The sequence below is a fragment of the Notolepis coatsorum genome, assembly GCF_963971535.1.
Source record: "Notolepis coatsorum genome assembly, chromosome: 6".
Taxonomy (NCBI): Eukaryota; Metazoa; Chordata; class Actinopteri; order Aulopiformes; family Paralepididae; genus Notolepis; species Notolepis coatsorum.
Window position 1 is genome coordinate 169382645 of NC_140170.1, and position 24570 is coordinate 169407214.

The 24570-nt window shown below is 43.3% G+C and overlaps 2 protein-coding genes across 2 annotated transcripts in view; both read left to right on the forward strand.

Annotated features, from left to right (window-relative positions):
- Positions 1-3066, forward strand: part of pik3c2b (phosphatidylinositol-4-phosphate 3-kinase, catalytic subunit type 2 beta) — a 242649-nt gene extending 239583 nt beyond the window's left edge. The window contains 3 exon segments of the mRNA XM_084316485.1: positions 1366-1475; positions 2244-2372; positions 2824-3066. Of these exon segments, the coding sequence (XP_084172611.1) occupies positions 1366-1475; positions 2244-2372; positions 2824-3018 (434 nt within the window). The 3' untranslated portion in view covers positions 3019-3066.
- A 10713-nt stretch (positions 3067-13779) lies between these two features.
- ppp1r15b (protein phosphatase 1, regulatory subunit 15B) lies at positions 13780-24249 on the forward strand. The gene is made up of 2 exons (XM_084316486.1): positions 13780-16805; positions 23495-24249. Exons 1-2 carry the CDS (start codon positions 14628-14630, stop codon positions 23711-23713), a joined length of 2397 nt encoding a protein of 798 aa, XP_084172612.1. The 5' UTR covers positions 13780-14627; the 3' UTR covers positions 23714-24249.
- Positions 24250-24570: the final 321 nt, after the last annotated feature.

The window sequence follows — 24570 nt, forward strand, 5'->3', positions numbered from 1 at the left end:
TATACAGATTGTTATTTGTGACTTTGACTATACAGATTGTTATTTGTGACTTTGACGATACAGATTGTTATTTGTGATTTTGACGATACAGATTGTTATTTGTGACTTTGACGATACAGATTGTTATTTGTGATTTTGACGATACAGATTGTTATTTGTGACTTTGACGATACAGATTGTTATTTCTGACTTTGACTATACAGATTGTTATTTGTGACTTTGACTATACAGATTTCTATTTGTGACTTTGACTATACAGATTGTTATTTGTGACTTTGACGATACAGATTGTTATTTGTGTCTTTGACTATACAGATAGTTATTTGTGACTTTGACTGTACAGATTGTTATTTGTGTCTTTGACTATACAGGTTGTTATTTGTGACTTTGACTATACAGGTTGTTATTTGTGTCTTTGACTATACAGGTTGTTATTTGTGACTTTGACTGTACAGATTGTTATTTGTGTCTTTGACTATACAGGTTGTTATTTGTGACTTTGACTGTACAGATTGTTATTTGTGTCTTTGACTATACAGATTGTTATTTGTGACTTTGACTATACAGGTTGTTATTTGTGTCTTTGACTATACAGGTTGTTATTTGTGTCTTTGACTATACAGATTGTTATTTGTGACTTTGACTATACATGTTGTTATTTGTGTCTTTGACTATACAGGTTGTTATTTGTGACTTTGACTATACAGGTTGTTATTTGTGACTTTGACTATACAGGTTGTTATTTGTGTCTTTGACTATACAGGTTGTTATTTGTGACTTTGACGATACAGGTTGTTATTTGTGACTTTGACTATACAGATTGTTATTTCTGACTTTGACTATACAGATTGTTATTTCTGACTTTGACTATACAGGTTGTTATTTGTGACTTTGACTATACATATTGTTATTTGTGACTTTGACGATACAGGTTGTTATTTGTGCAGAACTTGTCACCAGAGCACCCTTTTCACACTCTTCCCTGGAGAGGGAGAGCTTCACTGTACTTCCCTGAAATCCGAGTTGCATGTGCATCATGTGTGATTTCAGTAATGGCAACCTATCACGGTCCAACATGTGGTAACTTGACACCTTTAGCTTCAGCTACACAGAACACTGAGCAGGTGTTGACATGTATGGAAGAAATATATGCTGCCAACTTCCTGGGTGCTTGTTGGTAAATATGTATGTGCTAGTGCTTCTACTTTGGCTCAGGGCCATAGGTTAAAGTTTGAACAGATTTTGCTAATAGAGATTTTGCATTAGCCTAAAGTACACACAGATCACTGAAGCACAAACACATTTAGACCAAACCTTACAGTCTCTCTCTCTCTCTCTCCATCTCCCCCACCTCCCTCCTTGCAGCAGAGATCTCCTGGTCTCCAGTGTCGGGCAAGGTGATGGGCGAAGTCAAGCTCTCCATCTCGTATAAGAGCGACAAGCTTTTCATCATGGTCATGCACATACGCGGCCTGGTGAGTATGTCAAAAACACGAGAGAAAGGGAGAGATAAAACCAACAAGTCGGTTTGTCCGACTTACGGCTGCCTTTTCGAGTACGTAAATCCTACAAAGAATTTACAATACGAAGCCGTTCGAGAATGCAGAATAAGTACGTAAATCGAGTTACGAAGGAATTCCTTGGTAAGTTTTACGTATGTTCGTTCGAGAATGAGGACCATTGTTCATAATGGAGAGGACTTTGCACATCTTTTTTTTTTTATCCACTTTTTCTCCCATTTTTCTATATTTTCTCCCATCCCAATTTCGTATCATCCAATTCAACCCTCCCCTGTCACGAACGCTGTTTCTTGCCTCCCACAAGCCGGCTGCAATGTGGACTAAGTCATACACATCCCCTCCGGTACTTGAGGTAACAGCAGTCGCATCTTTTCACCTGCGCAGCTCGATCTCTCGGTGGCGAGGAGTAACGCGTGGGAGGCTCACGCTGCCCCCGACACTTCCTGATTCTACTGCGCAGGCGCACCAACCGACCTGTAGGAGTTGCTGTCCACAACGCCCGATCCCCACCCATCAGTTTCCCACCCCCTAATACGGCCAACGTGTATTAGTACGGACGACCAGCTAAACTGAAAGCAAATGTGGAGCCAGATTTCGTGGCAAGCGCCTTGCCCACTACGCCACGTAGCCGCCCGGACTTTGCACATCATACAGAGACATTGTTTATGATGGAGAGAAACAATGACATAATGATTGATATATTATATCGGCCCCCCCCCCCAGCACCCTCTCCAGGACGGGACGGACCCAGACCCTTATGTGAAGCTCTACCTCCTCCCTGATCCCCAGAAGACCAGTAAGAGGAAGACCAAGGCGGCGCGCCGCACCTGCAACCCCACCTACAACGAAATGGTAAAGATATAGTTCCCATCTGTTAAAGGAATAGTTCATATTTTTGGAGCCCTAGCCCTATTTGCTACTTACCAACGATATTGTTGATTTGGTACGACAACCAGTACCGATAACTTCCAGTTATATCCTGGAAAATTACAAGCACATCTCAGACATCACGATAATATTAACAAATAATGCTTTGGTCTTTAAGGACTGGATATACAGTCCTTAACCCTTTCACTACCACACTACAGAAGGTTAACCTTTCACTACCACCATAGTGTGGTAGTGAAAGGGTTAACCTTCTGTAGTGTGGTTGTGAAAGGGTTAACCCTTTGTCGTGTGGCAGTGAAAGGGTTAACCTTCTGTAGTGTCGCCGTGAAAGGCTTAACCCTTTGGTAGTGTGGTAGTGACGGGGTTAACAAAAAAAATTCACTTTAACCAATTTGTTGATTAAATACACATTCAGTTGGTGTACGAGCGGATCCCGCGCGGCGACCTGGACCAGAGGGTGATCCACCTGCGGGTGCTGGGGGACGGGGCCTTCTGGGAGAACACCCTCCTGGGGGAGACCTTCATCCCCCTGAAGACGCTGGCACCCGGCCAGCGCTGGGTGGACTGGCACGAGCTGGGCACCGCGGGCACCGAGCTGCCCCCCCGCTGAGACCAAGAGAGGAGGAGGGAGGTGTGTGTGTGTGTGTGTGTGTGTGTGTGTGTGTGTGTGTGTGTGTGTGTGTGTGTGTGTGTGTGTGTGTGTGTGTGTGTGTGTGTGTGTGTGTGTGTGTGTGTGTGTGTGTGTGTGTGTGTGTGTGTGTGTGTGTGTGTGTGTGTGTGTGTGTGTGTGTGTGTGTGTGTGTGTGTGTGTGAGAGTCACAGTTTTTCCATGCTGGCTTATTTTCCACAGTGGGGACGGTCGTCTTCCCCAGATAGGACCCAAAGTCTGTGTGTGTGTTTACTCTGTGATCCATCGAAACCCAACGATTGACACCAGACTGACTCCTCAGAACAACAACAACAACAACAATAAGGACCAGGCATCTGGACCAGGGATCAAGAAGAGCCTCTAGTGAACAAACGTATGAATTCTGAAGGAGAGACTTCTATTCCATACCACTCTCTGATAAAGTGTTACTGTACGCACGCACACACACACACACACACACACACACACACAGCGTTCCCACCTTAACGCCGGGTCTTCAGAGCCGTCCGACCAGAAACCTGAGGAGAGATGGAGGAAGAAGAGAAGACACAGCTCCCTGCCTTACGTAGTCCTAGAGGAGTTATCTCTCCTTTAAAATGTTATTATTCCTTATTTTGGATGTTCAATGCAGCTTGATTTTTTCGAGCTCGGTTTGGTGTGGTGTTTTTCTTTTCTTTATTTAAAAAAAAAGATCCTATGTGTATTTCCCCCCACATGTGTTTCACTGTAGATAATGAGAGCGATGTGGATATTGTGTCACAGTCCAGTCTTTCGGGAAACGAGAGAGTGGAAATTATGGCTGATTTGTTTTTGTACTGTCAAAGGGTAGCGATATACCCGCTTATAAACCTGCCTATGGTATGGAATGACTTGTAGCTACAGCTAACTGTACCGCACCACAGAAAGTATAGACTATTATGGTGACGTATGCAGCTTGCGTTGCTCCCACCTTCTCTGTGGTCGTCGCAGCTCTGGTGTAGTGTGTCACAGCTCTGGTGTAGTGTGTCACAGCTCTGGTGTAGTGTGTCACAGCTCTGGTGTAGTGTGTCACAGCTCTGGTGTAGAGCGTCATCACAGCTCTGGTGTAGTGTGTCACAGCTCTGGTGTAGTGTGTCACAGCTCTGGTGTAGAGCGTCATCACAGCTCTGGTGTAGAGTCATCACAGCTCTGGTGTAGCGCATCACAGCTCTGGTGTAGAGCGTCATCACAGCTCTGGTGTAGCGCATCACAGCTCTGGTGTAGTGTGTCACAGCTCTGCTCTGGTGTAGCGCATCACAGCTCTGGTGTAGAGCGTCGTAGCTCGGTTCTGGTGTAGCGCGTCGTAGCTCGGTTCTGGTGTAGCGTGTCATCTTCAATACGTCTCCTTGTGCTTCCTCCCCGCCTTCTGCTCTCGTCTTCGGTTCTCTGGCACAGGAGGACAGGTGTAACAAGGAAGGTCCGTTTTCACTTTTTAGATGGCGGACCTTTCTGTACACGTAGGACAGCTTCAGCCTGCGCTATTTGTCGCTATTGTCGAGTAGCCGCTGTGCAAAAAAGTTGACAGTATAGTGTACCGTAGAGTGTAAGCTTCTTTAGCAACTCAAGTTAACTACCCACACACACGCTGTTCCCACACCTGATGTTTCACATTTCAAATGTAGTGCTGTACATTGAGATTACAAATATGTATCATATTTTTCTTATAGGGGGGAGAATCCTAGGAGTGAAAATCATTATTATTTGTTTTAGTTTTTTTCATGTCAATGCCTTCAGTGATATTCTTTTGCATGAGTGCAATTTCGTGTGTGCGTGTGTGTGTGTGTGTGTGTGTGTGTACAAGAAAGAGCACATAGGGAAATCTCAAACCCCTTTCCCCCCACAGATGATATCACTGTATCTCACACACAAAAAGAGATGCTTAGTTCTTCTGAGGTGAAAAACTACGTCATTATCTGAGCATCATTTCCTCCCTTTCTTCTCTCTTTTCTTACTTAGGTATCATTTAGAATTAAACAAGCCTACATAAATAAAGTCAATGATGGCACTCCTGCATTATCTGGAAACTGCTGTCACAGCGATGTCTCTTGTGACACCGGAACGTAGACGCGCACTAACCCTGTCCCCCCCAATCTCACAATACAAACAAACACGTCTGTGCCCGGGCCCGCTCTACACGGGGCCCACTAACCCTGTCCCCCCCATCTCACAATACAAACAAACACGTCCGGCGTCCAGATCACACGACCCTGCTTGACCAGGTCACTGGGTCAAGTTGTTCCGATGTAGTTATCACCGAGACGGTCGCCGAGGCTTCCAAATCATCAACACGTGGTCCAAAAACATTTTCAAAAACGCAATAAATCCATTTAGTTTCAAGTTTGTTTATTAATTATTATTAATTATTTAGGAGAAAGAGAACGTTCTTGGTGCTCTTTGGTCCATATTTCCAATACAAATGATTACACCCTCTAACGTGTAAACGAGGAAAGGTCTTTAAAGAAAGAGAAGCCGGTAACGTCAACGGGTACTGTAGTTCTACAGTGAGTCGCACCTTCCTGCCAGCGACCGCTTTTTCAGAGTAGACGTCAAAAGGTTTTTCAGATGTCGTGTTTTTTTCATATACAGTAACTCTCCATGCGTACAAAATAATATAGAGAATATGTACGCAGATTCATGATCAGATCAGGTGTTGATGAACAGCCAATCACCTTGATGCCCTCGACAAAGACACGTCGACAAAAAAGGGTCACCATACAGTATGTCAAGTACGTGACCGGTTAATCACACCAGCATTTCCTGCAATAGCTGACATTTTTGATAACAGTTGTTTGGGTTGGCTTTTATGGGAAGCATTTTCCGCTAAGGAGTCATTTTAATTAACTACAGGCAGAATACTTTCTTTTGTGTTTGATTTTATTCCTCCATGTTTGATGTCACTGAAGATCTGACATTTCCCTTATATTATTCTACACACCCCATGACTGCTTTTCAAAGGGATTCTAGATTTAGATGTAGTTTTTGAACAGATGTGTCGTTGTGTGTGTTTATGTGAGTGTGCACAGATTGTAGAGCCTTATTGCATAGGTGGGTGTAAGGTTCAGGAGGCCTGTTTCAAGAACAGATGTGGGGCCCCCCAGAACCCCCCGCCCCATGTACATTTACAGGAGAATGTAGAGCAGGCCCTGGACACAGACTGAATCATACCTCTCTGATGTGTAACTGACTCTCTCTCAATCACACACACATACATACACACATGCACGCACACACACACACACACACACCGGCTAAACCAGTGATTCTCTGGCTGCGGGATGAAAACAGATGTAGAGAGCCTGCACCACACAAGAGACAGCCCTAAAGTCTTACTGCATAAGGCTGCAGTGACGCGTCATATACCCAATGGAACGGCACATTGTGAGGTTTCTGGAGATATGATGCATTATATTCTACCTCACCCAGAATCACAATAGGAAGCCAATGAAAATATAGAGTTTTAGGCTCATTTACACATCCGGCCGGAAGCTACTGTACTACTGTAGCCACTGAGCACAACGCAGCTCAACTAGACCCTGGAGATTACTATTACTTGGTGTATAGTATGTCGGGAGCAAGGTTTCTTCTACAAGGTGAAAGACTTTGCCAGTGAACATCTTTCTGTGTTAGTGATGCGCCTTTTGAAGTGTTTCCATCAAGCATATCCACATTGACACAGTGTTCACATTTGTCAGTCCAGGGCCCTGCTAGGGGGCGGGTGCAACATGCAGTATAGCTATGGCCGCCTGTTTGTACGAGGAAGTCAGAGGTAAGCGACAGCTGTGATTGGAGGATCAAGAAAAGAGGGCAGGGTTTTGAGACAGGTCCATTGTAGTAGACAACCACTGGATCCTTCTGGAGTCCCTCTTGTACGTTTGAAAAACACAAACCTTTCATGTAATTTTTATATTATTTTATTTCCACGATGTCCTCTGGGCCTTGAGATTTTCCCTGGGAGAGATTTGAAGGGATGGTCTACGTTTTTTAAGAAGCCTTATCTGATTTGTCACAAATGAGATCACACTATTTTCTCTAAACATATTGAATAAATTATGAATTGTCCTTTTTAGCCTACTTTACAAATAAGAACCAAAAATGTTGAAAAAGAAAAGTTTAATAATTGATTCACTGTTTCCATGGAAACGACGATAGCCATAAAGGTATGGTTTCCTTATGCAGGAAAGATGGGCTGTTTACTTTTCTGATAACTATATCACTGCATAAATCATGAATGTTCAAACAAGCTTAATATTTTGTTATTTGTGATACTATGTATACATGCAATTCAAAGTTATTATTATGTATTTTCTTTCAAACTAATTTTGAGGTTGGTTTTTGTTACAGTAATAACACTAGGGGCAGAGCTGTTTTGCAGGCTATGTGAGGTTCAGGCATAGAGGCAGCTCTGTGTTGGAGTGTTTTTCAGGCTGTGTGACGTACAGGCGTAGAGGCAGCTCTGTGTAGGAGTGTGTTTCAGGCTGTGTGACATACAGGCGTAGAGGCAGCTGTGTAGGAGTGTGTTTCAGGCTGTGTGACATACAGGCGTAGAGGCAGCTCTGTGTAGGAGTGTGTTTCAGGCTGTGTGACATACAGGCGTAGAGGCAGCTCTGTGTAGGAGTGTGTTTCAGGCTGTGTGACATAGAGGCAGCTCTGCCTAGGAGTGTAAACCATTCCAAATTCTGTTTATGCATTTATGCTGCATGACCCCATAGACTACAGCTTAATGCTAACACTTTCTGCTTCCAGTATGTGAAAACAATACAGTGGTAGAACTTTTTGGACTGAGGAGTCCCAGTTTGTGACAAACTCATAATATTGGCTCCTTAAAAATGTGGATTATCCCTTTAAGACTCAAGGCGAATTTAATGACTTACTTCAATTGGAAAGAAGGGTGTTTGTCTTTGGTGTTAAATTTGAAATGGATGAAATGTGTGTTTTCTATGTGCTCTTGAGGAGAAAGGACGCTTCAATGCCACTTTTACCTTATGCCTCCTTTACTTTTCAATCGTCAATTAAAACACAATAATGTAAGTTATAGCTTAAAGAAACACGCCAAAATTATGGGAAATGCACTTATTGTCTTCTCAGAACAAGAAAATAGACACCAGTTTCCTCTCTGTGCATTCAGTACAAAAGGTATCCGGCTGCAAGCTAGCCTAGTTTAGCATAAATTAATGGAAGTGGATACGAAACAGCTAGCCTCTCCTGGAGTTTTAAGCTAGGCTAGTGGTCCGTATCCGCTTCCATTCATTATGCTAAAATAGGCTAGCTTGCAGCCGGATAGCTTTCTACTGAGCGTGCAGAGAGCAAATTGGTATCTATCTTGTTGTCTGACTCCGGCGAAGATGGTACGTGCATATTTCCCTTAATGTTGGCGTGTTCTTTTAACAATAGGCTTACGTTCACTACCTAAATGCCTAATGTAGTTGGTTAGGATCCCATCATCGGCATAGAACATTTATCATGTATCTGCGGAAAATCATAGTGTGGCTTTTTGAGATATACATGCAAAGGAAAGGAGGCAAGGGTAGGACACTTGAAGAATTGAACTCAGCCAGAGTGCGGCTCAATGAGCTTTTTAAGGGCAAGCCCGAGGGATTTGACCCCTGTGAGATGTTGCCAGGCGGCGGGGGGGGGGGGGGGGGGGGGGGGGGACAGAATGTAAGTTCAAAATGAACTGGCTCTTATGTTACTGTAAATAAGACTGAATATCATTCATGTGATTTGATTTCTTTAATTCATAGTTTTACTCCACGTTTGTTATTCTTTAGATTTAAAAGAAAAATGCTGTATTGTGTAACTTAGATTTTTGACCATGTTTTGTAATATGATTTGCACTAAATGATAACAAAATAAACTTGAATCTAAAAGTAGCGAGTCTGTCTGATGAAAGCTCAGTGTCTGCTGTGAAACATCCAAGTACTTAGTCACCGAATGACTCGTTATTTTAGTCATATCGCCATGGAAACCCTTTCCGGTCACTAAGCCGCAGGGATAGGCCTAATCACTTATTCAGTGTCTGAAATTAAAGCCTCTTTGGCATAAAGCTAGCATTGCACATACTACTTAATAGAACTTCGCCTGTCGGATTATTGTATTCGCAAAGTTTTGATTTAAGGGAACAGTGTGGGAGGCGTATTTGAATTCCAACCGGGCCTAAATTAGGCTAAATAATCTAAATAGATTCAAGAAAACACACTTAACAAATAAGAAAGCCAATTATGGAATGCTTCCCTGGAAGAATCTCTTGCGATCTTCTCTCCTGTCAGGGCATCAGAGTGGGTCTATATTATACATACATATGTTTGCATGCCTCTGTCTACACAGTACACACCACTCCCAAACTGCCACTACTACGCCCTGAAGTAACACTTACATCAGCCTGAGGGAGAACAGAGGATAGGACTAATAAGATCTCCTGTGTGACTGAATACAGCTGATTTATTGCACCAGTGTGACTCCTGTGAAGCAGAGAACAACAGAATGACTGAACTATTTCTGTGGATATGACAACGTTTCTTTTCTTTTTTTCCACGAATGTACTCAATTCACACACGCAGACATGCTGATGACACTGCAATAGCAAAGCAAGTACCGGGGACACTGTCCCCCGCAGCTTTGTCCTATTGGACACTGTCCCCCGCAGCTTTGTCCTATTGGACACTGTCCCCCGCAGCTTTGTCCTATTGGACACTGTCCCCCGCAGCTTTGTCCTTATTGGACACTGTCCCCCGCAGCTTTGTCCTATTGGACACTGTCCCCCGCAGCTTTGTCCTTATTGGACACTACCTCGCTGCGTTGTCCTATTGGGCACCTCGCCGTGCCATCCTATTGGACACCGTACCTCGCCGTGCCGTTCTATTGGACACCGTACCTCGCCGTGCCGTTCTATTGGACACCGTACCTCGCCGTGCCGTCCTATTGGACACCGTACCTCGCCGTGCCGTCCTATTGGACACCGTACCTCGCCGTGCCATCCAATTGGACACCGTACCTCGCCGTGCCGTCCAATTGGACACTACCTCGCCGTGTCGTCCTATTGGACACCGTACCTCGCCGTGTCGTCCTATTGGACACCGTACCTCGCCGTGCCGTCCTATTGGACACTGTACCTTGCTGCGCTGACCGTGGTCATTATAGCACATACCTAAGTCAACAAGTAACCTGAGACTGATACTGATACTGCTATGTATGCAGTGGTGGATGAAGTAAACAGTTCCTGAAGTAAAAATAGAAATACCAAGACAAGATAATAAAGGTCCTCCATTCAAAATCGACTTAAGTCAAAGTTTGATACTTGATGTACTTAAGTATCTAAAGTAGAAGTACACATTCTACATGATATTTGTGTATTCCAGTCCTTGGGAGCGTTCAGTCTTTGATCATTTGACCTCTAAAAGTTATGTTAAAGTTATGTGGTCCAGTTCTGCTGCTCTGATTACGTTTTCTTGAAGTTGACAGGCTTCGAATATTCATTCATTCATTTTATTTTGTTTCATACATGGGGGTGCAGTTCATCTTTGCACAATATCACCAACATCTTTTTTTTTAACATGATACACCCATGGCCGAAAAGGAGCAGGATGAAGAAAACGTATGTTTCCTGCCCCCTTAATGCATAATCTTAATTTATTTTTGCCATGTTTTCAAAGCAAAGTCTTGTTTTTTTTTCAAAGTAACTAGTAACTGATGGGTTCAGATAAATGTAAAATGAGCTAATAAACGTTGCATACTCCAGAGACGTGATTTAGGATGAGTGTCACTGATCATTATTGATACGATTTAAGACGACTATCCTTGATCATTATTGATGCAATTTATTTATATTATATAAACATTTGTATTGTTGTATTATTTGACAATGATACAAAACAGTATATAATTAATATAACAGAACAAAACATATATATATATATATATATATATATATATATATATATATATATATATATATAAACAAGACACTGTATATATCAACAAGACTACTGATAAAACGAATAAACAAAACACAACTAATCAAACAAAACACAACTAATCACAAGCACAACTAAACATAACTATGTTCATTTTGAAACATAACTAATCAATTAATCACAACTAATCAAACAAACACAACTAATCAAACAAAACACAACTAATCAAACAAACAACTAATCAAACAAAAAACAACTATCCACCCCTAACCGACATCATACACAGACGGACACAGTGCAGTGCATTTACTGAAGACTGTACCTTACTTATTTATGAGATGCTATGGCTCTGATGTGCAACTCCACTTTGAAATAGAAATCCAAGAGTTCCTTTCATGAATAATTGATGCAGGAAAAGACTGTGCTGCAGCTGAGAAAAAGAGGACACACGATGCATACTTGCAGTATACATGCATAAGAGCGATATTTCATTACATCAAATATTCAGTACAACTCTGTGCACATGCCATCCGTTTATGACATGTAGAATGTAAGTGGGCCAAAGATTCCCACTTATTTCCCTCAAGTAGTGGGGAAATGACTCATTCTTAAAGGGAAACTTCACCAAAAAACAATGCTGATTTGTTTTGCACATACTCTCACACACATCCAAAAACTCGACTCAGTTTTGCGCACATTAATTTAGTTTGACATGTCATTGAGAGTAAATTTGTTTAAATATGGCCACCAGTGATGTCATCTGGGACATTGAATCCTTGTGTTGTGTTATACTGCTCCATGAAATGATGCAGATGAAAGAATAGCAATATCTTGTCTTATAGGGACTGTTATGTTACCTTATCATTCCATTGATCTGTAATGCCCCAATAGAATAGTAACTTGCTCCCGTAAAGGTCTTCAATTCTAAATTAAAATATTGGAGTAGTTCTATTGTCCAATTAATTAATAATAGGATCCTTGATAAATATAGTGGACTAAAAACCAGGCACTCTATATTTGTATTTCTTTTTATAATTGCATAATATAATATTATGTACATTAAACTCAGTCCTAAAACAGAAAGAACCGAATCATTCATCTAACATTGGCTTCGTTTTATTACAGTATGTGCTTATTTTAGGCACGCTGGTTTGAGAAAGGGCACGCTGATAAGCACATGGCAGTGTGTGTCAAAGATTATTCGTGGGAGTATTCAGACCTTGGCTTCACTTTCATTATATAACAGGCACTCAAATGCGCACGATGCGTTTCCGCCACAACCTTGCGTTGAATGTGTAACATACAGACGCCCCCTAGCCCAGAATGGTGATACATTCAATTAAACTCGGAGGTGGGAAGTTGGAAGTTTGGAAATTCATAATCTCCGAGCTACAAAGGCGGAAAATCGTGGATTCTCAGTTCTCACACTAATCTTTTGGGCCATTTTTTTCCTTGGTCTTGCATGAACTACAATTCACAAAGACAGTTTACAACGACATATAGTGAATATACGTATACATGTACTCTTAAAACTAGGGATGCACCGATCCGACTTTTTCAGTCCCGATACCTGGGTTTTGGTATCGGCCAATACCGATACTGATCCGATACCCATTGTCAAATTTTTTTCCTCCAAAAAAGTTACAAAAAAATAAAAATTTTATCCACGTTTTTTTAAATGTTTATATTAAAATATATTTAGTTTTTTTGAATTGTAAAGGATCACAAGTGTGTTTTTGATTTGTTGTAAACAAAGACAGAAAATAAACTTCATTCATTCAAAAAAAACTGTATGCCTCACCATCTCTGTCACTGTGTGGAAGAGACTGGGATCATTCTTTTGTGCAGGCTTGACTTAAAACATTACTTTCCTAACTTAGTGAAACTAAATGTAACAAATTAACACAGATATAAATGTACTGAATGGTTATTTCTTATTATGTGTGGGTGACCACACAATTTTTTAATTAAAAACTAAGGTTCGGACGTCCGTTCGAAAAACCCTGACGAAGTTTGAATCACTTTATTCAAATTGAGGATTTAGTTTGAGGATAAAAAAAATAATGAATTTTATTTTTTTATTTTTTTTAAATTAAAAACGAAGGTTCGAACGTCCGTTCGAAGAACCCTGATGAAGTTTGAATCCCAAAAACAGGCTTCGGGGACAGCCTTACCAAACATATTATTTATATTATTCAAATGGACTCAAACATGTCCCGTTGTGATGTCACAGTATGATGTCATAATAGGACATTCTAGAACATTTGTGATGTCACAGTATGATGTCATAATAGAACATTCTAGAACATTTGTGATGTCACAGTATGATGTCATAATAGAACATTCTAGAACATTTGTGATGTCACAGTATGATGTCATAATACCACATTCTAGAACATTTGTGATGTCACAGTATGATGTCATAATACCACATTCTAAAACATTTGTGATGTCACAGTATGATGTCATAATACCACATTCTAGAACATTTGTGATGTCACAGTATGATGTCATAATCAAACATTCTAGAACATTTAGTGTATATATTCAACAATTCTCTCAGCAGATCAAACAGTACTGAACAGATAGACTAGATTGCCACTAGGAACTCCTGATTCAGTCCCGTTTTATTAGATTTGTTTTACTAGGAAGTCAGAATTTCCGATCTCAGAGTTATAAACGAACGCCACTTTTTATTTATTTGGTTCGATGCCTCTTTTGCGACGGTCCCTAAAGTGTCTGATGAAATCGTCTCGGTGAGGAGCGCGAGACAAACCGCCGACCATACAAGGAAACGACGCGACTGAGAAGAACATCTTCTCGAGGGAAAGAATATAATATATTTTTATATACAACTAACGTCACACAGTCGTATTACCGAAAGCCACTTTGGGGAAATTCAATACCACCACACGGTAGGAGTTTTAAGAGCTGATTTTTGGACCGAGCTCTGTCTTTTTTCTCTCGACGTTTTTTCAGCGACGGTTTCTTCTTCTAACGTCGCAGCAGCTCGAGTCACCAGCTAACTAAACTAGCCTCGCAAGTGTCGCGTCTTCAAGCCATCTTGTTCTCTTTATCTGGGCGGAAAACGCCGGGTGGTGATAAGCAACAACCACCAGAAGACTTCAGTAGCAACCACCAGGCATTTCCCTCCAAGATGGCTTGTCTGTCGTCTTTTGACCTGGATTCCTCCTTATGCTACTACGACCGGCCTGCTGTGTGTTCCCCGGCTCTCCTGCTCACTGCGCCCGTCTTTACGAAGCTCACCGCCCGAAAGAAGTCTAACCACCATCCTCAGCGAAATGTCCCCGGTATGAACGCCGCGACCGCCGCGGACAATATGGACGATGCTATTCACTGGATCCCTAGTTGTAGCAGAGCTAACCGCTGTGTCTAAGGGGGGGAACGATGGATCATTGCATTATTAACGGAGGTTTCGCGTTTGAAAACGGACAGTGCTTTTAACTGCACCGGATTTCAGTAAATACACGCATTTCAGTCGCGTCCCCGTTAAACGTTAGCTTACAATTTGACAGCTGTCAAATTAGCATTAGTTTGCTAACTTAACAAAAATCAGATAGCACTTATATAACGCCAGCTATTTTTTTTCGTCACAATTCTTGTGTTTGATAAAGACGCAAGATGTTCAAGAATATGAGTCGTGAGGAACGTTTTTCCGGGGGGCAGACCTCGGCCTCCTCTCACGCCGACCGTGGAGGAGTAGCCGCGCTCGGCCGTGAGAACCAGGAGAGCTCGTGGATGAGCATGTTGTCTAGGCCCGCGCTGTCATTCCTGCAAAAGTATTTACCCGGGCGACCTCGGCCTCCCGCCCTGTCCGACGGTGTGAGCGGGTGGGTTAGTGGGGGGTTTAAGCATACTTTTGTTGACGAAGAGAGAGCGTTTTTAGGCCAGCTAGACGACATAATGCCCGCCACGCAGCATCCAACCCACCACCTGTCCTACCTGCACTGCCAGCATGATGGTGCTCCTTGTCTCGCTGGGTCTGGCGGTGAAACCACCTTTAGCTGGCTGACTGCGGATTCCCTGCGTGAGTTGGGGATTCAGAACGCTGCTGAGATGGACATGAACATCAGACAACAACAGACCCACTTGGGCTATGTGGCAAGTGCCAGGAGCTTTCTCAGTCAAGTTTTATTAAGTTCAGCCTCGGCTCAGGAAATTAAACATGCCGAAGGAGGCCACATCCTCGGCGGGAGGGACTGGTTGACGGATGCGGCGAGCTCTCCGGCGAAGAGTAGTGTCAGTAGTGGCGGCAGGAATTGGTGGGGCGGGTTTTGGGGAGGCGATGAGAACTCTCAAAGTTGGCTGTCAAACATATCATGGAGCAAAGAGGCCGCGGTGACAAGCGAGCATTGTCCTCAACTGGAGCGTGGTAGTACAATAGCCGCCGTTGCCAAGCCAACCGAGCTGTTTGTACTGTGCTGTGACGCGCGGTCGATGCCAGGCGAAAGCACTGGACCCTCCGACGACAATGAGGAGCCCGTTGACAATGGCGCCCTTCAAACTGACCGACCAGAACCTCTCCCGAATTCAGAGGTGCTCACGTTAGAAAAGCGACCCTGTGTCGGCGTCGATGGCCATCTTGTTGTCAGCATGGGAGCTGTCGCTGCCTGCAGTGAAGTGGCAGTTCTTACCCCTGACCAAGACAATGGCTATTCCAGTCTTGAAGAAGAGCATTCTAACTGTGGACTCTACATGGTGAAAGCCCCGTGTGAAGAAGACACAGAGGGGGTCACTGAAACAGAGGGGGTCACTGAAACGGAGGGAAACATCACTGAAACAGAGGGAAACCTCACCGGAACCGGGGGAAACATCACCGGAACGGAGGAAAACATCACCGAAACGGAGGGAGAGTCGTCTGAGGGTAGAGGAGAGGGAGATTCTATACCTGTTGATGGGATGGAGGAAGAGGAGAAAGCAGAAGAAACCGAGGACTCTGACGTCAGCGATTCAGAGGAAGCGGAGGATCCCTCTCAGGAGGGTCACTCTGCCGCCGACACACCCCTAACTGTGCCTCTCTGCCAGAACAAGGCCATCGCCTACATCATGGGCAGTCCCTGCAGTGATGACAGCCAATCTGACAGCGACCTCAGTGGCGGCGACGACGACGACGGCTTTGACAGCAAGGGTTCTTCCGAATTCTCAGACTCGGACGAGGAAGACTCTGATGACCAGGCAGACTCGGAAGCGGAGCGTCTCTTGAACTCTCTGTCTCAAAGTCAAGATCCGTACAGTCCCCGCAACTTCACCGCCCACATCCACACCAACACTACCGTGACCGGCACCGCCCCGAGGAGCATCCCAGCTAACGCCATTGTCTCGGCTGCTTCTTTCTGTTCCCCTCATGCCTCCCCGGCCTCCACCACCAACCTGGTCCCCTACCCGGTCCCCTCGCCCCTCTCCTCTTCCCCGGCCTCACCGCCCTCCCCTTCCCCTCTCCGCGACAGCGATGCCTGGGACGACTCCACCTGGGACGACTCCACCTCGTCCAGTGAGGTGGACGAAGCGGAGAGCATGCGCCTGTGGAATTCCCTCAGCTCCTCTTTGGACCCCTACAGCCCCCTTAACTTCCAGGCCTCCCTCAGGACTCAAGTGCCAGTGCCACCCAAGGCGGTGCCCGGGCGTCGTGCGAAGAAGTCCTCCCGGACCCGTCCTCGCTCTCCCCGCCGTGTGACAGCGGCGGCGTCTCCGCCCCAGTATAGGACTGAGGAGGCGGAGGAGCGGCTGGACAGTGGCTTCTCCGAGACCCTGGTCACCTCCATTACCACCATGACTGTTGTCAGTGTCCTGGTGAAAAAGGTCAGTGTTGTCTCTCTGCTTCTTTCTCTCTCTCACACTCCCTCTTTTGCCCCACACCCATCTACTCTCTCTCTCACACACACACACACACCGGAGGCTCTTCACAAAAGATGCATGGTTTGCAGAAGCTGAGTTTCGCCTCGCCTACAAAGACATCCTCATTATTTACAGACAGTAAAAGAGTCTATGAAGATGCCTTGGTCCTTCTTGGGGTTAACTCGCACCTGGGAGCCATCTGGTACACATGCCCCTCCAGTGTTGGCCGTGATACAACTCCACTGCTAAAGTCAAAGGACATAGCGTGACTAATCAAAGCAGCTCTTCCACTCATTTCACTTTGCCTTGAGTCTAGATTGAGTGTACCGTCTTATTATTATATATAATAGATTTAAATATATATATATTAGGGATGGGTACCGAATTCGGTACTTTTGAGGTACCGAACCGAAACACGTCGGTACTACAGAGTATCGAATCAAGTGAGAAACTCTCTTTTTTCTTTTCATGTCAACGTTCACACGCACAATATATGCTTACCTAGGATTTGACTTGATTCAACAACAAAGCAGTCGGAGCAATGACAAGCCGAAAACTGTCGAAATTGTAGTTATTTGAAGTTTGGATTTTTTTTTTACGACTGAGGTAGGTAAATTAAATTTCGACAGTTTTCGGCTTGTCATTGCTCCGACTGCTTTGTTGTTGAATCAAGTCAAATCGTGCGTGTGAACGTTGACATGAAAAGAAAAAAAGTAAAAAAAATTTTTTATAATTTTTTTTTTTTTTTTTAAAGTACCGAAAAAAGGTACCGTTGGGTACCGGTATCGATTCACAGGTACCGGTACCGGTATCGGTTCAAATGTGAAAGGTACCCATCCCTAATATATATACAACTGGTGAATGTCCAATGTCGCATGCCTACTTGCCTACGTTCTTTTCCTAAATTACATATGGCCACCCGACTCATATTGCACCGTGGGCAGTGCCCAAGTGTTCTGTTTTTAACGGCTGACTAACCGTGCACTTTGACCTAGACGTGATGAGTTATGGTTTTTGTATGGAGAACAGTACGTTCTGCCAGTCTGGTTATAAACATTATGAGGAGAGAGGAAATCCAGAACATCATCGTGAACTTGATCATCTAAGAGTCTAGTATGATCTAATGCAGGTTTCAACAACCCTTTTTATAGCTGCAAGTGCAACACGATCTGACCTGGGGCCAGTTGCATGAAGATGGAGTGAGAGCAGCCAGCAAGCTTGCTTCTTTGTTTGATTATATTTATCTCACATTCACTAATAATTGAAAACAAAATGTACTTTTTGCATCAATTAGTTTCTTCCAATTTTACTCATAACAATAGAACATGTTGCGGAGCATCAGGAGGAAGTGAACTGCCAACTCATCTCCTGTGCTGAAGATGAATAATGAATGAACATTATCTTACTGTGTGATTAGTGTGGAAGATGATTAATGAACAGTATCCTCTTACTGGATGGGATTAGTGCTGAATATGATTAATGAACAGCATCTTACAGTCTGTTGATGTGTGTCAGACTGTTCATATATGATGTCAAAGTCAATGGAAGGAGAGGAACGGTGCAAACTTTTTTTTATCCACTTTTTCTCCCATTTTCTATATTTTTCTCCCATCCCAATTTCGTATCATCCAATTCAACCCTCCCCTGTCTCGGACGCTGTTTCTTGCCTCCCACAAGCCGGCTGCAATGTGGACTAAGTCATACATAGCACAAGTCCCCTCCGGTACTTGAGGTAACAGCAGTCGCATCTTTTCAAAATGTATATGAATTAATATGCAGCACTGGGACCTGCAGACTGGAGGTAATCCAGTTCATCCAAAATGATTGAATCATATGGGCACACACTGGGTACAGGAGCCATATCCACCATTATGAATAAAAGGATGTCTGTCATCTTATCACTAAGTTATTTCACCAGAAATGAGTGTGCCACTGTGAAAATGTCACTGACAACATTGCATTCATATTTGCAATAGTTTAACAAACATAAAATAATGTAATATGCTGACTCATAATTTTCAACAAGATAAAACACTAGAGCATTTACAATGCCATAAAAGCATAGACATTTTCTACTCTGCACTTTGACTGCGCCGATTTTAAATCCACGATATCCACTATAACGGCACACTATCCAGCACGGCTTGTGATGCTGATGCAGTGGATGTGTCTCTACCACATTATCTCTCTCACCTCCTCCAGCCCAAGTCTCTCTTGTGGTTGCAAGGTTTTGACAATCCAGCCAGATCACGCAAACAAGAGAAATCACATCACCAAACTAATGCAAAGAAGATGTGTTTTGATTTGTCTGTAGCCTACAACATTATTTTATTTGGTTATGGACTTTACTACATTATTCTACTGTGTGGTTATAATAGGCTTTACTACATTATTATATTTGGTTATGGACTTTACTACATAATATTTGGTTATGGACTTTACTACATTATTATATTTGGTTATGGACTTTACTAACGTTACTTACATACATGTGAGTGACTTTGTGCTGATGGGCTGTCTGTAGCCTAGGCTGCTACAGGGACACTTGAGGCATTTGAATTGCCAGGGGAAAACATTAATGATGACAATAATTATACACTGCTTGTGATGATATCAATATTGATGTATCAATAGTTAAGGTTGGTAATAGTAATACATCAGTAGCCTACTGTACAGCCATGCTGTACAGTAGTGGTACAGCATGCAGTCCATGACATGCCTTTTCATAGCTTGTAAATCGCCTATTGGTAGCCTGATGTTGGTTTGGTTGAGGAACGGGGTGTTTTTGTAATGTGGCTCTTTGTCAATGTGCCTCCTGAGTTGGCCAAGTCTGAGTACCACTGGTCTGGAGTATTTAAACCTGATGGACTGCATTAGAGAACAGCAGCAATGGTTGTGTGGAATGTTGCTGACATCTCATAATTTTATACATTTTACATGGAAATAACCCGCTCTGCGCGCAACCATACCCCTACTGCTTCAGGTAGCTCTCTTGTCTGTTTACATTCCTGAATTTAAGTTAAAACTAGTTTAACCTTGTTCAACTATGCACTGTACCGTTTCACTGGAGGTGAATTAAATTCCATTTGAAGACCAGAGCTGTTGCCACATAATAACACTGAAGCAAACGATAAGTAAGACGACAAGTCTTTCCTGTAATTGTTTTGCGAGTCTTCCATCGCTCTCCTCTCGCCCTCCCCTGTTGAACCATAATCCAGATCCACACGTCCTGGCCTGCTTGCCACGTTACTTGGCAACCGTAGCAATTAAGTGAGGAAATGGGAGAGAAATCTAATTTATCTGACGGCCCCTATTCCCCTCGCAGCCCCATAGCACTGGGGGTGCGACATCATGGCAACGTTCTAATGTCTCCACAAGCTGCCAGTCGAGTCGACGCAAGAGGATGATCCTCGTATTTCATCCAGAGCTATTAACATCAGCTTTGATGATGCTGCTTCTCTCTCACTTATTAAGAACTCTCTCGCTCCTACTTATTTCATGTTTCTTTTTAGCCCGCTGATGGGGTCTCTAAGGATGGCAATGTGGGTCATACTCGGTCCAAGCATTAGGGTGGCGTGGTGCGCTAGCAAGGGACTCTTTCTTATTAGAGATTGAATCGCCTTATATTGGCTAATCACAGACACATTGGTATGTTGGTATATGATGGGTGCCAATATTTAAAATGAATTATTGTTATTATTTTTCTTTTACAGAACATAATGCAGAAAAAATATTTGTGGTAATTTAGAAATGCTTCTCCTAACAGGAGATTTAAAGGAACACGCCTACATTATGGGAAATTCGCATTTCTCCAGACTCAGGCAAGAAGATGGACACCCATTTCCTCTCTGTGCGTTCAGTAGAAGGCTATCTGGCTGCAAGCTAGCCCATCTTAACACAAATTAATGGAAGTGGATACAGACCCCTAGCTTAAAATCCCGGGAGAGATGTTTTTGTCCAAACAATCCTGGAATCCTCTAATCGGGCCTCTACGACAACCGTCTTCAGTTCTTGGGGCATTTTCCCCTCAGTTTTGTCTTCAGCAAGTGAAATGCGTGCTCAATTGGATTCATGTCAGGTGATTGACTTGGCCATTGCATAACATTCCACTTATTTACCTTAAAAAACTCTTTGGTTGCTTTCACAGTACGCTTCAGGTCATTGTCCATCTGCACTGTGATGCGCAGTTTTTTTTTTTTTTTTTTTTTTTTTTTAAGAATAAAGTTTCATAGAAATCTTAGTCAAACATTTAGTATTATGGATATTAAACATGCTGGCAGAGTACATGCATCCATGTTGTTGTGAACATTTTAATTAAATAAAGAAATTCCCTATCCATAGTCGCCGTGGGAAAGAATAAAATAAAATAAAATAAATTCCCTACCTACCCATGGCCAAACTGACAACCAACAGGAAACCAACAATATATTTTACTTTGCCGAATTCATCCTGCTGCTTTTGTCAGCAGTCCACGCAGTCAATAAATACAAGGGAACTAGTTCCATTGGCAGCCATATGTGCCCTGCCCACACCATAACACTACCACCACCGTGCTTCACACCATAACACTACCACCACCGTGCTTCACACCATAACACTACCACCACCGCGCTTCACACCATAACACTACCACCACCGTGCTTCACACCATAACACTACCACCACCGTGCTTCACTGTCAGGGGAGGAAACTAACTTTTTGGCTTACCAGCTAACTGCAGAGTATATGATTTTTTTTTTACCAGACAGATTTTTTGCCAGCCATAAATAAATCGCTAATTGTGATAATTAATTACTTCTTTGTATGTCTTCGTCTAAATGGATTTTCAATCATAGTAATAACCACACCGTGTCTCTACTCTTTAAAATATTTATTACCATGATAAAACATTAATAAGTGTCTCTACTCTTCACAATATTAGCATAAAACATATTAATCACACTGTCTCTAATCTTCAAAATATTAGGATATCACATATTAACATGAAAGAGGGAACTATTCTGGACTGGGTTGGGCTGAACTGGGCAGTGAAAGATGCTGGGCTGGACTGGGTTGTGCAGGGAAAGTTGGCCTGGTCTAGGTTGGACTGGGCTGGGCAGTGAAAGAACCAATGTAATAGCTAAATAAAACAACTTGAACTTGACTGGTTACATTTGCACTCTGGTTGGATGCCAAACGTATTCTGGTTGTACTGTACTTGTGCTGTATGATGACAATACATTGGAATCGAATCTCATGTCAACGCTAGGGGTTCAGCAGGTGTATTCTGAATGACAAGTATGACAATATCACCGTTGTGAAGGGCATATGGGCGAGTGGTGATATGGGGGGAAACCAGGTAATAATTCGGTAATAATAAAATGTCACTCGGCTGCATTGAAAGCTCGGCGTTGCTAATAAACATTTAAAATCATTTTTATAAAAGAGTACAAAAATCACTGAGCTAGCCTTGGCTAAAATGGCTGCTTCCGCATTTTCACGCAGGAGCACTGTGATTGCTGGCTGCTTTGTCACGTGCCTGGTGCGCCCAGCAATCGCAGCGCTCCTGCGTGAAAATGCGGAAGCAGCCATTTTAGCCATGGCTAGCTCAGTGATTTTTTTTACTAATTTATAAAAATGATTTTAAATGTTTATTAGCAACGCCAAGCTTTCAAACCCTGCCGCGTGTGTGTGTGAAACCCTAATGCAACGGTGAGTACCTTTTGAAATGTATATCTGATATTGGACCCACGCTCGTCTTTAACCAGTGCTTGATGTGCACATTGTAACGTGGGAGCCGGCAGTCACGAAAGGGGCTATGGAATCGTTAGCCTCACGCCCACTTGTCATTCTCATCCGACTCGAAGGAGACTCGTCGCGTGCTGTTCGCCCCCATGTCAGAGCGCACTGATATCCGAAAGCGACGACTACATGCAATTATTTTCATCCACTGATGTGTTTTTGTCTAAGTTTGTCTACGTTGTCAAGCCGGTGACAGGAGTCTGTAGGTCTGCACGCAGTGGTCTGTCCACTTCCCCTAGATGGGCGGCATCTTCTAGAAAACGAGTGTTCATTGGAGGAGCTTAGAGCACAACGATGATGTTCATTGGCGAGTGCTCTTCATGAATCACTTGCCAAACATAGATAATACTCATTTGGCGAGTAAAAGGGCCTAATTTCCTCCTCGTGTGCTTGGGATCATGAGCAGCTCCTTTCTTTCACCATTCTCTTCTCATCATGAGACCAAACACACTAGCATGTCTTCATGCCACCACATTCACTTTAGACACTTTTAACACTACACCATATTTTATCAATTTATTACACAAATATTTGCACTACATCCATACCTCCATAGTTTGCATTTTGTACTTTAGATTGTACTTTAGTTTGTATATTGTATATTTTGTATAGAGTTTGGACTTTATTCTTACCTTTTACAGTATGAAGCACATTCTCAGGGGGCTCATACAGAAACGAGCATTTCACTGTAATGTACATTATATGTGACAAATAAAACTGAACTTGAACTCTTCACTGTCGGATAACTCTAACCGATATAGTCTTTAGGTTATCTGAACTGACTGAACATAACGCTTAATCTCCAAATAATTGTTCTGGCTGCTTTTAGGAAGTTTGTTACTCAAAACATTGTCCTGTCCCCCATCATCCAGGTGCATTTTTGCGAGGAGGTGGAGGAGTTCTTCGCCTGCTGTGGCGAGGAGGAGGAGGAGGAGGACCGGCGGGGGCCCTGGGAGGAGCTGGCGAGGGACCGCTGTCGCTTCCTGCGCCGCTGCCAGGAGGTGGAGGAGAGCATCGGCTACTGCCTGGAGCCCCGGCACCGGAGCCTGGTCCACCAGCGGCTGAGCGGCGGCTGCAGTGAAGGCAGCTGAGCAGGGCCGGGCTGTTGGACGGGGGTGGTTCAGCACCGCACACACACACGCCACACTCGTAGTCCATGACCGTAGTTTCTTTTCAGTCGTGCCATTTTGTGTCCCGATTTTTAAAAACTCTTACTAGGAAGGACCCAAAATGGAGCGTTGTGACATCACGTCAAAACCCAAGGACACAAGTATACATACAACAGTTTTGCAGCAGCATACACTTGGCTTAGAAAATCTGTTTTTATCATAGCTCAACATTCGCGCGCGCACACACACTCACGTATGGACCACCAAGTGTCCCGATAGACTACCTGAGAGTTGCTGAGCTCCGAGAACCCTTCCAATATGTCCTCCCAATATTTGATTTAGCTGTTTATTTTGAGAGAGACTTGACGTGAGACATGGACTCCACCTCCTTTCATTTTAATTTCATTATTTTTTTTCTCATTCTGTTTTGGCTTGAATCTCAGTAGTGTGATGGAGTAGTTCAGCGTGATTTCAGGGCATATACGTGCGTAAATGACTAATTAAAAGAAGAAAAGGTGGATTCTGAAGGTGTTATTGGTGATTCAAAGGGCTTTACCTGTGGTTACACTGTGAGGAAGGAACCCGGTCTAGTTGAAAACAAGTCAGTCTTCTTCCCTGGAAAAACTGTACAACAGCCGAGCGAGTCCCTGTTTTTATTTCTGTTTGATTTCCTGCACTCTGGGTGTTGGTTCTTCTTTCGCTAGACTGCACCTGGCCTTGTCTTAACTCAGAGTTTTAGCTGTACACTTGCCTCCAGTATCACCAGCAGAACTGTCAAAATTACACTTTCCTGTAGAACTCCCTTAAAGGCCAACTTGCAGGTTAAACCCTACTCTGCA